At 36.5% G+C, this 14,672-nt stretch overlaps 1 protein-coding gene and 1 pseudogene across 1 annotated transcript; both read right to left on the bottom strand.

Moving 5' to 3' along the window:
• Positions 1-1,022: 1,022 nt before the first annotated feature.
• LOC100853050 (heat shock 70 kDa protein 1-like) lies at positions 1,023-1,930 on the bottom strand (annotated as a pseudogene).
• LOC132253131 (ferritin-2, chloroplastic-like) lies at positions 1,841-2,257 on the bottom strand. Its single transcript, XM_059734533.1, has one exon. It carries the CDS (start codon positions 2,255-2,257, stop codon positions 1,841-1,843), a length of 417 nt encoding a protein of 138 aa, XP_059590516.1.
• Between the last annotated feature and the right edge of the window lie 12,415 nt (positions 2,258-14,672).

Genomic DNA, 14,672 nt, shown 5'->3' with positions numbered 1-14,672 from the left:
AAATTATTTGAAAATTCGAAATTTAAAAAATTCATTTACAAACTAGAGTTTAAGAAACTATTAAAATCAAAGATGAAGAATAAATAAATAAAAATAAAGACACAGGTGACCATGCACTCCATGCAGCAATGATGGGCTCATTCTGGAGTGATACTGTGCTTACTCACTGAAGGGTCATACCTCAACATTTACGATGAAGAAAAATCGAACCTGTCCCCATCCAAATTAGGAACAGCTGTTGACAGATTAGTAAAAGCTGAAGATAAATTATTAGGGTTCTGATGTGGGCTCCATCCTTCAACAAATATCCCAAAGTCTGATAACCAAAGAAGTGGCAGATGGCGTTGGATTCCTTCCCCTTGTATGTACCTTCCTTCAATCGTTTGTTCATTTTTGACGCCATAAGCTGCGCTAGGAACTTCTCTATTGCAATCTGAGATAATTGTACAGTCACCCAATTCTTGCTCGGGCAAATACTTGCGAACTTACTATCTGCTTCTGGAGCTGTGGATTTGAACAGATATCCCCACATAGGCAGGTCCCTTGTAACCACATATTTACTCTCGAGTTAGTATCAGTGGGTGGTCAGCCTCATCAACCATAGGAATCTCCTCCACATCAGAAACAACATTATGGGATGAGTTAGGTACATCATTTTCCCCAGTTATGGGAACAGCAACCATATGGACCTCAGCAGCATCTGAAACAGCATTAGAGGACAGGTTAGACACAGCATTGTCCCTGCAAACAGGAACGGTATGCTCTTCCCTCATCCTTTCACCAGTATCATTGCTGACTGCTGCTGAAGCAACGGAATCAGTAACCATATCGACCTCTTCAACAACCATAACATTGTTAGATGATGGATTAGGCATGCCATTTTCCCTCCTAACAACAACATTGAACTCTTCTGTAGACCTTTCATTGACACCAATACCAGGAGCAACTGAAGTAGCACCATGATCATGTGACTGAAATGGAGTAGCACCTTGGGATGTGGAACTATTTGTGCGCCCAAAAACACCAACACCACTTGACGGCCACGCTGAAAGAGTAGCTCTAGTTGCTAAAGGAGGAACGACACCATTCTTTGTTCTTTTCCCTCTAGGTGGTTTATTTACTTCATGAACCAGCCTTTGTCGTGCTGCTTCCAACTCCTCAACCAATCCTCCTCTTCAATCTTAGGTCCTGCACCACTGCCATCAACAGAAGGGCCATCGTCGTCCAAGGCACCGACGCCGGCTTCAAGACCACCAGCACCCCAATACATCTTTCCAACAATGGGATTGCAGATGCTCTCCAGCTCCTTCATCTTGTCCTCAAACTCATCTGCTTCTGCAAGCTGGTTACCGTCCAACCATTGAATGGCGTGCTCAACAGCATCTTCAATTTTCTTCTTGTCTGCTGGAGGAAACTTGGTACTGATTTTCTCATCTTTGACAGTGTTCCTCACGTTGTAGGCGTAGTTCTCCAAAGCGTTCTTAGCCTCAACCTTCTTTTTGTGCTACTCGTCTTCAGACTTGTACTTCTCAGCCTCCTGGACCATATTATCAATCTCTTCCTTGGACAACCTTCCCTTGTCATTGGTAATAGTGATCTTGTTCTTTTGGCAGGTGGTCTTGTCCTCTGCCAGAGACATTCAAGATGCCATTGGCATCAATGTCAAAGCAAACAGTGATTTGAGGGACACCCCTGAGAGCAGGAGGAATGCCAGAGAGTTCGAATTTGCCCAACAAGTTATTGTCCCTGGTTCTTGTTCTCCCACCCTCATAAACCTGGATCAAGACACCAGGTTGGTAAAGTGGCAAACAGGTCTCTGATTGGCTCATTGTAGAAAATTTCAGCACGCTAACAGGTATTTTACATGTAAAACTACATGCAATGCATCCTCTTTTTCATCATTATCAAGTCCTGACAGTAGCCTCATTACGACCCGTAACTTCACTTTTCCTGCGTGTATATTCTGGTATTTCATCAATTTCTCAGCATTGCTCTCTTTCCTTTGTACTAGATTCCTTGCAAAATTCAGTAAAAGCCTCGAGAGCAATATTATCTCCACATAATAGGCATACCGAGTAGGGTAGGCATTGCAGACATTGCATTCCACGCTGATCTGTTCATTGATGGTTGTTTCATATGGACTAGAGAACTTCAGATGGGTGAAAGGAACTGGAGGACAAATTGAGACGAGGAGACAGTCCATCTTCACTTCTAAGCCATGGCTTAGAGTTAACCCACTTAAGAGCAGCCCAGCCATCATCATAGGCACAAGGGTATGGGTTTTCAGATGCTCGCCGATAATTCAGAGACATAATAACAGCATTGCATATGCCAACAAGGCGCCGACAAAGTGTGTCATATATTGCACTATTAGCAGAGGAAAGTGCAAAGCTCCATGTACGTGAGAAGATGGAAAACCAATAGGTGATTAAAGAGTGGCAAAACGGGTAACGGAAGGTGATAAGGGAAGTTGGTTTGGTGATGGGGCCAGCTGTGGCATTGGTTGTGATGGATAGGTGAGTCAAATGGGTTTGATGGATAATGGAAAGTGGGTGCATGCGTGAAGGGTCGAAGCAGCCAAGAGGGTAGTGTATGCTACCAAGGATGATTTACAGATTTCTTGGGTTTCAGAGATTGATGGCAGAATAGAGCTTGCATTGGAACAAAGGCATGGAGGTTTAGAGAGAGAAGTGGGTAGATGAATGTGAAGGATGAGTGGTGCAGGAGATGGGTATGAGAAGGTTGAATAATGATAGCAAAGGACTTTGTGGGTATTAAGTGATGGAATGAAAACGGATGATGTGAGGTATGGTGACGTGCATGGGTTTTGTGAAGGCCATGTATAGCCATGCAAAGATGAGGAAGACGTCATCCACTCATGGCTGTAACAATCTCACAAATTCATCAGGTTCTTTAGCCAAGTATCTCCCACGTCCTCCACCATGGGGAACCAAGTCCAAATCCTGGTGCAGGACCTCCTCTTCCAAATATCTCAATAGACTACGCATACTGCCCCTCTGAAGCAACTAGCTTCATGAAAGTATTTAGCCTAGTTTCTAATTCAATTAGTGACCATTTGAATACCCCATCTTCAAGTACTTTCCCCTCTTCTGCAAAACTGTACCCTTGGAAAGATGAACTTTGTACCTCAGTCTTAGCTTTCACCTTCTCCTCAGCACTATCAAAAAGCTTAATCGTTTCTGTAGCATCCCAACCTGAGAGGTCTAATTTCTTAGCCAAAGCAAATGACTAATGAAGTTTTGCCATTTCAAATTGCTGTTGCCCCAAGGCCAGCAACCCCTCATAAAAGTCAGGCTTGATAAAAAAGGCCTCCTCATACTTCTCTTTGGCTATAGAATATTTTTCTCTGACCCAGTCATAAGCCACTTGAAGTTGGGTTGCCATTACATCTTTTGTAGCAGATTCATCCAAAGGAATGCGTTTCCTTGCTGTAAACATATGAACATTCCCCCAATTGAAGAAAGCCAATGCAGCTACCTCCTGGAATTTTGGAGCATCCTTGTCAAACAGGCTTTGAGCCTCTTCACTTGTCACTGTCTCCTCAAGACCTTCAGAACAGAGCTCCATCCCAAGCTCATGTAGGTCAATGTGAGCATCTAGGTCAATACCAACATGGGTTCTGAACAGTTGCGTAAACCCAAAGAGCCAATCATCCATCTCCACTTCCTTGGACTCAGGGTCCTCCGAAGCTCCAGCTTTCTCCTTTGGAGCTTCCTTCTCTGTTTTTTCAATCTCTGTACCTGCAGTGTCCAGCACTGAATCACCTAGTGAAGAGTGAGAGCTGTTATCCTCTCCCTCAAGCCCCTCACTCTCAGGAGGCCTCTTCTCTGTTAACACTCTCAGCTGAACATCCAAACCCTGTTCTCGAAGTGACAGTATCTCATATCTGATGGGTAGGCAACAACTTTACCTTTGTTGAGGCTCGAATATGTATCCAGAATCATCAACAGTTGAAAGATGGCATTAATGCCCTGCTATGGCAGTCATTATTTCTGAGCAGAGCGACAAGCAACTCCATGAGCAAAGCAACATTATCTACTCAAATCCAGAAACCGGGCTCATATGAAAACCAATGACCATGCCAACCAAACCCTTATTTTCAGTCCAAATTAGTTTGAGTGACAATCATCTTCCAGATTAGGAGCAGCCAAAGCTTTCTCAGAGGGTGATACACAGTCCAAGGCATTTTCACAATTCAACACATGTGAGCACAAAAGTATGGGGAATGAAACAGATAAAACAGAGCAAGAACTCAAGAAGTTATCAGGCAAAACCTCGTTTCATGAGTGATGAACGAAATGCCAACTGGTGGGACGAGCAGTAAGCTTTTATGTATTTAATCAAACATCAAGCTCAAAGAAAGTAAACCATATTCCAGTCATTTGAGAGAGAAAACAAAGAAACCAGAGAAAGAACAGAGTAGAATGAACATAATAACAAAACCCATCAAACCATGCTTAAGATCAATGATGTGAAGAGAGGAAAATCAAGAAATACAAAGTGAAAATGCTCATAATGGTCATACCTGAGTCCTCAAGCGAAGATAATACGGCTTGCTTTCCACTCAAACTCTTTCCGGACACCTCTGGTTTTCTCCTCAAGGAACCAACCTGCAACTCCCTCCAAGAAAGAATCCCCCAGAAAAATATCACTCTCTGGTTCCTCGTTTTCTCAGCGTCCAGAACACCCTCCAGAAAACTCCTCTGCAAAACTCCCCCCTCAAGCTCCTCTTTCCTCAAGAATCCCCCCCTCTCCTAAACGGCAGCCCAAAAAAAAAAAAAAACCTCTCCTCCCCCCACACCCAAAGCACCACCTCTGCCAACCTGCAGCTGGCCTGTTCAAAACACTATTTGATTCACTTGATTCACTAAAGGCCAATTACAAGCTGACACATGGTTCCTTGAGATTGTGACACCTTTCAAAAATTAGTTGCAGAAAGTGAGCCCCAAATGGGGGTCTACAAATATGTCTCTCTTTGGTAGAGCTCACGAGTGTAAGGAGTAAGAACACTGTTAACATAAACAGAATTATAAAAAATTTAGTACAAAAATTATACTAATATAGAGAACTTGAAACAAAATACAATACTTATAATAACACATGCCAAAAAATATCAACAAAATAATCAATAAAAATGACAAATACATAAATGCGCAGAAAAACTTAGGCAAATGTCCATACATACAAAATGTAGAGTATAATGAACATATAACCTAAATAGGTAGAGAACTGAATAAAAGAAATGGATAAAATATTCAAATACCAAAATGATCATAAATATAATAGATATAAAACAAGATAAATCTAAGAAATCGTAAAAAGAACAAAATCATAATACAAATAAAGAGATGAGGAAGAAATAACTTACTTGAATATGGTCCTAAATCAATTTTGACTATCCAAACCTCCAAAGACAACTCCAAGATACGAATACAATATATATATATATATATATATATATAAACGGACGACCCCAAAATAGATACATAGTAAGGAAAAACTCCCTCTCACCAACGATATACAATAAAGAAAGAAATAATCCTCAAGAAAAATAAGAGAACTCAAAAAAAAAAAAAAAAAGTAGCAACACCTCTTCTCTCTAAGGTTGTCTTCCTCCTTGCCTAGGGTTTTTATGCCCTTTAAATATAGTTTTCAAGACTTCCTCTCCAAGAAACCCCATGGGCCCACAACTTAATAAAGCCCAAAATGAGGACTAATAACCCAGGCCCAATTAAAAAAAAAATTCTAAGCTCACAACTTAAAACTAAATACCCACAACCCAATTAAAATAAAATAACCCGAGCCCACAACCCAATTAAAATAAAATAACCCAAGCCCAATTAAAATGAAACTAACCCAGGTACACAATTTAAAATTTAAATACCACAACCCAATTAAAATAAAATAACTCAAACCCAATTTTAAGGAAATTTGAATATCAATTCATGCAAATTTTGGAAAAAAAATAAATTCAACCTCATACAATTTTCTAACAAATAAATAAATAAATATTAAAAAATAGACAAAAATAAATAACTAATACAAAATAATAATAATAATGATATAGACACTAAACATTGTAATAAAAAATCAAATGCTAATTGTGGATCCCGCATTTTGCACGATGTGTTCCCACTCGATGGTAAACTTGCTTTTTATTTATTGAAAAATATGATTTTTAGAAAAGACTTGGAATCGCCACTTATTTTTGTTTTATTATTTTTTTAAGGGAAAAAAAATAAGAAAGAAAAATCCTAAGTGTGACTCCTAAAGGAAAAACAAATCTGTGAAAAACCAAAGTCAGGTTCGAGGATCAGGTTACCTATTATGAAGGTATGGTAAAAGACCATAGCACCTCTCTAAGTCCCTAAAAATGAGTCTCTACTAAATAAGATAAGGCACGTAAGACAATTGATAAGGAAATCAATAGATATCAGTGAAATGATCAAATAATAAAACGAATCATGCATGAAAATAAGCAAAGTAGGAGTGAGATCGTACCTTAGTAGCAAATGCGCTATCATGAAACGGGATTAGTGTACAATAAATAATATAAAACATATCGCAGGTGTCACAAAACAAAGCGAGAAATCATCAATGGTAATTATGCACTTCACTCAAATCATTTTTAAAGAAAAACATCATGGATGTTGGGCCCCACCAAAGCCCAATTTAATTTGCATGAATTAATCCCATAAATTCCATTATTTTAGAATTATGAAAATCATATTCATGGTTAATTAAAATCAAGAGAAACATAAAATTATTTGAAAATCAAAGAAAATTTGTACAAGCGCATGCCAGAATGAGAATGGTAGCAAGCTTATTAAAATTGAGATTTTTGGTAACCTAAAACCCTAATGAAGGACGAAAATTGAGGACTTCAAATTATTTGAAAAAAAAAAACCGAAGTAGCATGAAAAATATTTTGAAAATTTGGAGTTTCGAAAATTATTTGAAAATTGAAGTTTTGACAATTAAATTTGAAAATTTGGAAATTTGAAAATTAAATTTGAAAATTATTCAAAAATTAGAGATTACTTGGAAATTGGAGTTTTTCAAAAATTATATTTAAAAATTGGAATTTTGAAAATTGGAGTTTTGAAAATTATTTCAAAATTGAAGTTTTGAGAATTAAATTTAAAGATTGGAGTTTTGAAAGATTCAATTTTGACATCAAAAGCTGAAGAATTAAGAGGATAACAGGCACATGTACTTCAGGGTGGTACACCGGAGGGTGGCCATGCATTTTTGGGGCCTTAATGGAGAGACAGTTAGCGTGCAATTGTGATTGCTTTGCTGGTGATGAGTTAACATTCTCAAGTTCACTTCCGAATTCTACAATCGATTGTTTCTGATCCCGCCCAGTTTGCCCATACACCTTAATCATGAAATCATTAACACAATCCTTTGTCTCATGGAGCATTACCCTTAACTCACTCACCCAAATCTGGCAGAATGCCCTAATTCTCTCCATATCTCCTGTAACTCTAGTAACCTCATTTACTGACCTAATAAGGGACACCATTTGATCATTTCTTTTCTTTTTCAACTTTGGTTCAGATAATTTCAAAAAAGAGTCGTCCATTGCATGAGCATGTAGCATCCAAAAAGCAAGATGTACCACAAAGCTTTCAACCTCATCAAGTTTACTAACGAATGACAGGATTTGATCCCTCACAGCCAAAAGAATTTCATTTTCTTATAGTAGAATAGAGTCTGACCTCCATTGGAATAATGTCACAAAAGACCCGACCATTTCATGCATGTAGCCGACAACTGAAAGGAAAGATTAGTTTAGCTTCCCCTCTTCTACTAATTCAAAAATTGCTTCTCCTCAGTCTTAAGTCAAAATTCACCCTTGCGTGTATGAGGTTTCTATTGCTTTGTTGATTAATTCCCAACCTACTGGAGCGGATTGAAAAGAAAGCATTAAGCACCAACTTTCTTGGTGTGAATGATCTTGAGCCTGGCACTTGGTTCTTTTGCCAATGGTGGTCACCTTGCCAGTAGTTGTCATCAATGAGATTACCAGTTCCCTATGAAAAATAACTCAATTTCTTTCTCTCTATGTTGTTCTGAATGCTCATGTCCACTATTGAAGCCATTGCATTGGGTCATTGACTATAGGAGGTCGAAGTGGCTACACACCAAAGGATTGAAGATTATGAGTCATTCTAGTGCATATGCAAGCTTCTTTAAAGTATTCCATTTCAATGACATCCTCTACTTGAAACTTGAGAGTAGAAGCAAAGCTTCTAGCTTGCTCAATTTATGAGAGATGTTGACTCCAATGATAGCCAATGATATACCACTACATGAATAGGATTCAAATATGGCTAGTTCCATGTCAAAACCAACAATGACATATGCCACGTGTATGAGCAGTGAAAAGAAGCAATGCACTACATGTAAACTATAGTAGAGCTACTCGGAACACATTCCATAATAGTTCTCTGCACATTCTTAACATACAAGTCTTTCTTGCCATTGACGAAAACCTTCATGTAGCTGTAGGCTTGCAAAATGAGGTATCCAAAGGAGCCATGCATGCGGGTTCCATGAACATGGGAAAGAAAGGGAAAGAAGTTTATGGGGAGCGAATGGTGGAATGAGTGGAGGAGATAGTGAGAGAAGTGGGTTTGGTGGTGGAATGAATGGAGAAGGTAGTAAGAGAAGTGGGTTTGGTGGATATGAAAAACAGGTATGAAGGGTTTGTGTGGGATTAACTACTAGTAGTGGGTATGATAGATGGGGATATGAATGTTTAAGATGAGAAATCGGTGAATATGAAGAAGGGAATAAGTTGAAGGTGGTGGGCAAATAAGAAGTGGACGGTCACTCGAATGTAGAGAGAGCTTGGAGGCAAGCTAGAAAATTGGAAATGAATTGGCCACGTGTTCATACATGATGATCACATGCGCATGGAGTTCAAGGGTGGACAGAGATTTGAGACTTTGATGGAGGATCGACTTCACTATTTCTTCTAATTTAGGCTCACTTCCCACATAATAGGCAAGTCTACCATCATAAAGGTGTTGGGTAAGTGCTTGTCTCAAATTCTCCACATGGCTTGCTTCAACTGTAACGCGAACCACATGCAATCTTCCTGAAGCAGTTCACTCTGTTCATGACTATCGGGTTGGAAGGCTATATGAGGGTGAGTCTTCAAGGCATGATACATCCTGAAGTAAAAACTCTCTTCCCACCGGACGCTTTATGGATTTCATCACTATATTGAAGTCCGCATGTGATGCATGCATAGCAAGCCATTTATGCTCCATCAACTTGAAGACGATGCGATGAAGGAGGTCAAATACAAACTTGCTTGTTGAAAGAAACTTTAAGAAAATTGCTACTACCATTGCTTGTGATTTGACTGCTTCCAAACCAAATATCTTAATAAGCATGAACATGACATTAACACTAGCTCCAGTAAAAGGATATGTTCCCGCAACTCAGATGACTTCCAGAGAACAAAACCAAACCCATAAGTCGATCTTCGGAAGTTGTGTTCAGGGAACAAAGGCCCCGAGGTGTTTTCACATGATCGATAACGCCTACGAGCACCATATGAGTTTCAATAATTGTCACTACCTTGATTTTCATGCATGATCAAAGAATGCTCACTGATTAAATTGTTGGGAAGCTTGGATTTTACCCTAAGTGACAGTAAGTGGTTATGCATCTCAACTCTGTCCCATAGGCAATCCTCTAGGCTTAGTTCCTTCCTTTCCTATTTGATTTTGAACTCTTTAATTCCATATTACAGGATTCAAGTTGGTTTGTAAGCTTGACAAATTCCCACTTTATAACTTCTAAGTTCCACTTGATCCTATGATTAATATCCGCAAGTTTGGACCACACTTCTGTATAAACTATAAGGCATCGAACTAATTGCATGTGCAAACCAGTAGGGCAATCAACTTTGGGGTTCCAGTTAAGTTGTTGAGAGCCAACATCTCCAACTATTATGCCACTAAACCTTCTTTCTGGCGCCTCATCACTATTAAATCCTCTAAGTCGTGTATCAATCGTGGTTTCCATGGTTTGGGTTTGACTAAAGTGGAGTTGAATCAACAACAACTAGGGCAAGCTCACAGGGTTTTATAACAACATAAAGCTCCTTCAAGTATACCCACTCAGGTTGACTTAGAAGACTATAGTCATCAATGACATCGGCCATGAATAGAACCTCATGACCCTCTTATTTGATGAGTGGAGCCCAACGAAGAGAGGAGTAGAAGGCATGTGCTAGTGGAGCTGAGTGATGTTGAATTCGAAGACCATGGTGCATTACAGATGCCTTCCGCAACTGAATCTATTGAATTGACCCAACACTAATGTCCATCATCTTTTCCACCTTCCAAATCTATCTCCATTGTAGTGGTTCACATAGTTTTATAGGCATCCTGAAATTTCCAACTATATGCAAAGTGGTTTGCATGGGGCTCTCTCAAAAGCACTCCAAACAAGATGGTCATCCCAAATGAGATACTCAACACCCCCAAGAACGCCAAAACAAAAATAGAGAAGAAAGTAAAAATAGAAACATAGCATGTACAAACGAAAAAAAAAAAAAAAAAGGTTAAACCTATCTCTGTTTCATAAGTGGCAATGGGCTAGATACAGGTGGAATCAAAAGGAAGCAAGAACATGATCTTTAATAATCAGATTCAGTGATGGATCCCTATTCAAGTTGTTCGTGAATAGAGAAATCCACAAGTTATTCCTAAAAAGAGCTAAAAAAACAAACTAGAATAAGACATAAATGCATAAAAATAGGTCTTAGATTTTACAAATATGCACAATATCTGATGTCCACATTCAAGCATCAAGATGAACCTAGAATCAACAAGAAGCAAGAAAGAACAGTTTGAAATGGGAAAATGTAAAATATGTTGTAATCATACCTGGACAAGAAAAAGAATGGCGAGCTACTTCTCTACTTCTTCTCTCTTGCTACTCTCTTTCTCTTCTCATCTTTGCTGCTCCAAGCGCCTCTTTTTTTTTTCTCTAACTTTGTCTAAAATAGCCCTCACTAAAGCTGAAATCGTCTCTCTACTGATTCACTCTTTCTATTCCACACATTTTCTCAACTCTCACTCAAACCCCTCAATCTAAAAAAAAAATCCCCTCAGCTCCTCTATAAAACAACTTTCTTTCTCTTCCTCCTTACAAGCCTTCACCAGTGCTACTGCTCCCTATTCAGCAAAAAAAGTCTCTCTCAACCACCACCGTGGCAAGGTGGTCATGTCTTTGCCACACATCCCATGTAGCTCTAAACACTTGTGGAGGTCGTCCCCCATCCTCCAAATGAAAAAAAAAAAAAAAAACCAGCTCCTCCTAGTCCAAAGTGGGGTCTACACTAATATAGTGTAATTAATGATAATAAAAAATAAACATCGAAATAATACCAGTAAATGCTAAAAATTCATTCCAAGCAATAACAAAAGGAAAAAAAATTCAAGCTAAATACTCACTTAAACTCATAATCATGTAATCACAACTTAAAAAACAAACCTAAGTGCACCAAGCCTAAAGAATCTATCTAAGCGAACCTAAGTAGGTTTTAGTGAATCTAACTAGGCCTAGGTGAAGTGAAAAGTGACCTAAGGTGATAAAAAAGTGTCTAAGTGACCTAGGGTGAGTTTGTGTAAGCTTGAAAGTGCCTAGGTAAACCTAAATGGGCCTATGTGAACTAGATTGGGTCTTGGTGAACCTAAGTGAGATCTAACCTAAGGACGAAGGGCAGACAAGATCATAATATGGTCTGAAGGAGTCCTTCAACAAAGGGTTACTAAAGGTGACTCATAAAAGGAAGCGATATAAGTGTCGATGAGCCACCAAGAGATGACTACGAGTTAAGAGAGGTGTATAGGAAGACACCTAATGTCACATGTGCTAAGAGGACAAAATCGATGTAAATCCTTGATCTCTTTACTTTTCATATATATATTATTAGTTATTAAAATATGAATTTTTTTATTTTCTTAAAAAATTTTGAGGCAAAAGACTCTTGAAAAAATGATTTGGGTAAGCAAACTTCAAGAAGAAAATTGTTTTCAAAGGATGATTTTAGGTAAGAAAATGTTTCTTTGTAAAATTTCTTTTTTAAATTGTCTTATTTTAAATTATTTGAATAAGACACCATATCTAAGTAAAAATTATGCGACCAAAACTAAGGTAGTATTATAATTTTTTTTTTAAAAAAGGGTATTTTACCAATTATTTTTTTCAACACTTGTACAAGTATAAAGAACCAGTAAAAAGGGGGTTGAATAAGATCTGAATAAGTTGCCTAGTATTCATCCTCTTTAAATTCTAACCTATCTATTACTTTCTCTCAAGATACGTTTACATCTTAATTTCCTATCAATATTAATATATGTGTTAGTCAAGATAGGCACCACAACTTTTCATTTAGTAACCTAAGAAAATCTTGAATTTTGGATATGGTGGCACCTGGATTAGAAGATAAAGGTTCTATGTTAATGGTATTAAATTTATATTAGGTTGCGGTATGTTCTCTACTTCAAGACTTTTTCTTCTTGTCCTTACTAATTGGATAAAAATTCACTATCATTCTAACAATGATTAAGTAGTAGTTAAGAAACAACAAAGTGGGAATCAATTTTCATGTCAACATTGACAAGTCTGTTTTAAAGCACCATGAAATTAAATATAGATATAGAGCAAACTAGTGGAAATTTTAGGTGGGATTTTGTATGAACTAATCTTAATCTTTCCATAAATAAAAGACTAATAGATGAAAAATGTAACTCTGGTGATATATAAATAAATAATCATTGTCAATCTTGCCATTATGAAGGAATTGCCCCTAGGTAATCAAAATTACAAATCAAGGAGTTGTTCAATTGAAATTAAAATTCTTTAAAGTTAGTCAAGGTTAACTTGATTAAGTGATCACTTGGTTAACTTTTAAAAGCCTCTAAACTTTGTTTCTGTAATAGTTACAATTTTAGATAAGAAGTTTGTCTTTAATTGATGTCTAATTAATATTCTCTATCAAATATATATATTTAGTGCAAAACTTTTATATTTTTTAATTTCATAAAATTATTTATTAGATTGATGATAGGTTGTAGAATAAATTGTTCTCATTATTGTTTTGGCAGATCTCAAAAAAGAAGGCATTAAAATTTTGGGTTGCTAAAGCAAGTGAAATTAGTGAAATGGAAAGGTATTATGTCCTAATGAAAGCAACAATTATTTTTATGTGATCCTATATTATATTTTAATTATAAATTGAATGTTAAATCTAAGTATGCTATGTAAATTTTTTCTTTCTTTTTGATCAATATATTTTTTTTTTACACAAAATTCTAGTTGATTGTATCTTAGTGAAGGCATGTCAAATGGCTATGGCTAATTTTAATTACACACTGTAACTAATATCTTCAAAAATAACATCTTATCTTCAAACTATTCAATCATTTTTTTCTATTTTTATGGTGTCAAGACTTAATTTTTTTTATTATTATTACCCATAGGAAAGAAACAACAAACTCAAATTTGTAAGTATTATGCTAAATTAGCTAAATTATTAGTCTTCCTACTTTGTTTTAGTATTTATGCATACATACTAAATGAAGTTATGCATCTATTTAATTCATGCTGGATAAAGTAATATATAGTGTTTAAGATTTAAAATATGCAATTGGTTGCATATGATATAATATAGATACAATTATGATGTTATTTCATTTTTTAATACTTTATTTACTAGTTGTGTATCTCAATTTATATCTTTTTTTGGTTTAAGAATTAAGAATTAATAAATTATGCAACTTGTGTTATATAGGAATTAAGTTGAATCAACCTAGAAATGGATTGATCTTGGATGTCTAAAGATAAAAGATCGCAAGAGTATGAACAAGGGGTTGAAAGCTTTATTCAATTTATAACTCTAAATGCTAGAGATTTGAACTATATTAGATGTCCATGCCTATAATATGACAACTTAGTGATCCATACTCCTCAAGTGATTAGAGAATACTTATATTTCAAGGGGATTGATCAAAGTTATTGCACATGGTATTGCCATGGAGAGGTAGTTTCTACTAAGGAAGTAACAATATCGTTATGATCAACTTAATTGTGAAGATTTAGACAACACCATTAAGATAGTCCATGCTACACAAGATGACTATATGAAGGATCCCCAATCATTTGGAGGACTACTTGAAGATGTTGAAAAACCTTTTTATCTTGGTAGCTTAAAGTTTTTCAGATTTACTTCAAATGTTAGGTAATGTGCTCCTAATGAACAATGAAATGCTCTCATCCATGTATAAGGCAAAAAAAACTTCAAACGCATTGGGAATGAAATATGAGAAAATGCATGCTTGTCTTATGTATATTTTTGTATATAAGTAATTTATATATCATATATGAATGTTATTTTATAAACGTTTTTTTTAACCATAAATTTAATTTATAATAAATAAATAAAATTATTTTACAAAATGAGTATATAAAAAAATTTAAAATTTGATAAAAATAAATTTATGATACATGAGATATGCATATCTCATATCTTAGTATGAGATTAACACGTCAAATGTAGAAAGGATAAAAAAAAAAAAAATAAGGTGAATAATATATCGAACCATTTATCATGTCCCATG

The sequence above is a fragment of the Vitis vinifera genome, chromosome 18, assembly GCF_030704535.1.
Source record: "Vitis vinifera cultivar Pinot Noir 40024 chromosome 18, ASM3070453v1".
NCBI classification, from domain to species: Eukaryota; Viridiplantae; Streptophyta; class Magnoliopsida; order Vitales; family Vitaceae; genus Vitis; species Vitis vinifera.
This window is presented reverse-complemented; position numbering and strand designations above follow the sequence as displayed.

Coding starts and splice junctions, on each gene's coding strand:
- LOC132253131 (XM_059734533.1), bottom strand. CDS start 2,257: ATGGCTGGGCTGCTCTTAAGTGGGTTAACTCTAAGCCATGGCTTAGAA.